Source organism: Oncorhynchus masou, unplaced genomic scaffold (genome assembly GCF_036934945.1).
Source record: "Oncorhynchus masou masou isolate Uvic2021 unplaced genomic scaffold, UVic_Omas_1.1 unplaced_scaffold_3620, whole genome shotgun sequence".
In the NCBI taxonomy this organism is placed as follows: domain Eukaryota; kingdom Metazoa; phylum Chordata; class Actinopteri; order Salmoniformes; family Salmonidae; genus Oncorhynchus; species Oncorhynchus masou.
In genome coordinates this window covers 32,501-33,273 of record NW_027010025.1, presented here as the reverse complement: position 1 = coordinate 33,273, position 773 = coordinate 32,501, and the positions used below count along the sequence as shown (strand labels likewise).

General features: G+C 55.5%; 1 protein-coding gene across 1 annotated transcript in view; it reads right to left on the bottom strand.

Annotated features, from left to right (window-relative positions):
- Positions 1-428: 428 nt before the first annotated feature.
- LOC135534589 (uncharacterized) overlaps positions 429-773 on the bottom strand; it is a 726-nt gene continuing 381 nt past the window's right edge. Inside the window, exon 1 of the mRNA XM_064961536.1 lies at positions 429-773. This exon is cut by the window's right edge and continues 381 nt beyond it. Within this exon, the coding sequence (XP_064817608.1) occupies positions 429-773 (345 nt within the window).

Sequence of the window (773 nt, the reverse complement as noted above, 5' to 3'; positions counted from 1 at the left end):
GAGACCTTCAGGGGACCATGACAGAAATGTCGTAAAAAACATTCCCTGGGAACCTGGGACTAACACGCAACATTCTTAAAACGTTCTCAGAAAGTCTGTGGGATAACGTTGCGCCAAAACCCTTAAGTTAAAAAAAAAAATTGGGAACGTCACTGAATGTCCTCAGGACGTCTCCTGTTTGCTGGGTATTACCCATATAGTGAACTCTGGGACTGGTTAAACGTAGTGCACTATATAAGGGATATGGTGCCTTTTAGGACGTGTCTCAGGCTGCTGTACTTACCAGGAGAAGCTCCAGCAGCAGCCTTGATTGGGGCTGTTTAATGGGTCTGTTAGTGGCCCTGGGGGACCAGGGAGAGGGGGTTGTGCTAGTAGAGAGAGAGAAACACATGGCAAGGAGCTGGCTGTGGGGCTGTTTAATGGGTCTGTTAGTGGCCCTGGGGAACCAGGAAGAGGGTGGTGGTAGTGGTCCCGGGGGACCAGGAAGAGGGTGGTGGGTGTGGTCCTGGGACACCAGGAAGAGGGTGGTGGTGGTGGTCCTGGGACACCAGGAAGAGGGTGATGGTGGTAGTGGTCCTGGGGGACCAGGAAGAGGGTGGTAGTGGTCCTGGGGTACCAGGAAGAGGGTGGTGGTGGTGGTCCTGGGGGACCAGGAAGAGGGTGGTAGTGGTCCTGGGGGACCAGGAAGAGGGTGGTAGTGGTCCTGGGGGACCAGGAAGAGGGTGGTGGTGGTGGTCCTGGGGGACCAGGAAGAGGGTGGTGGTAGTGGTGGT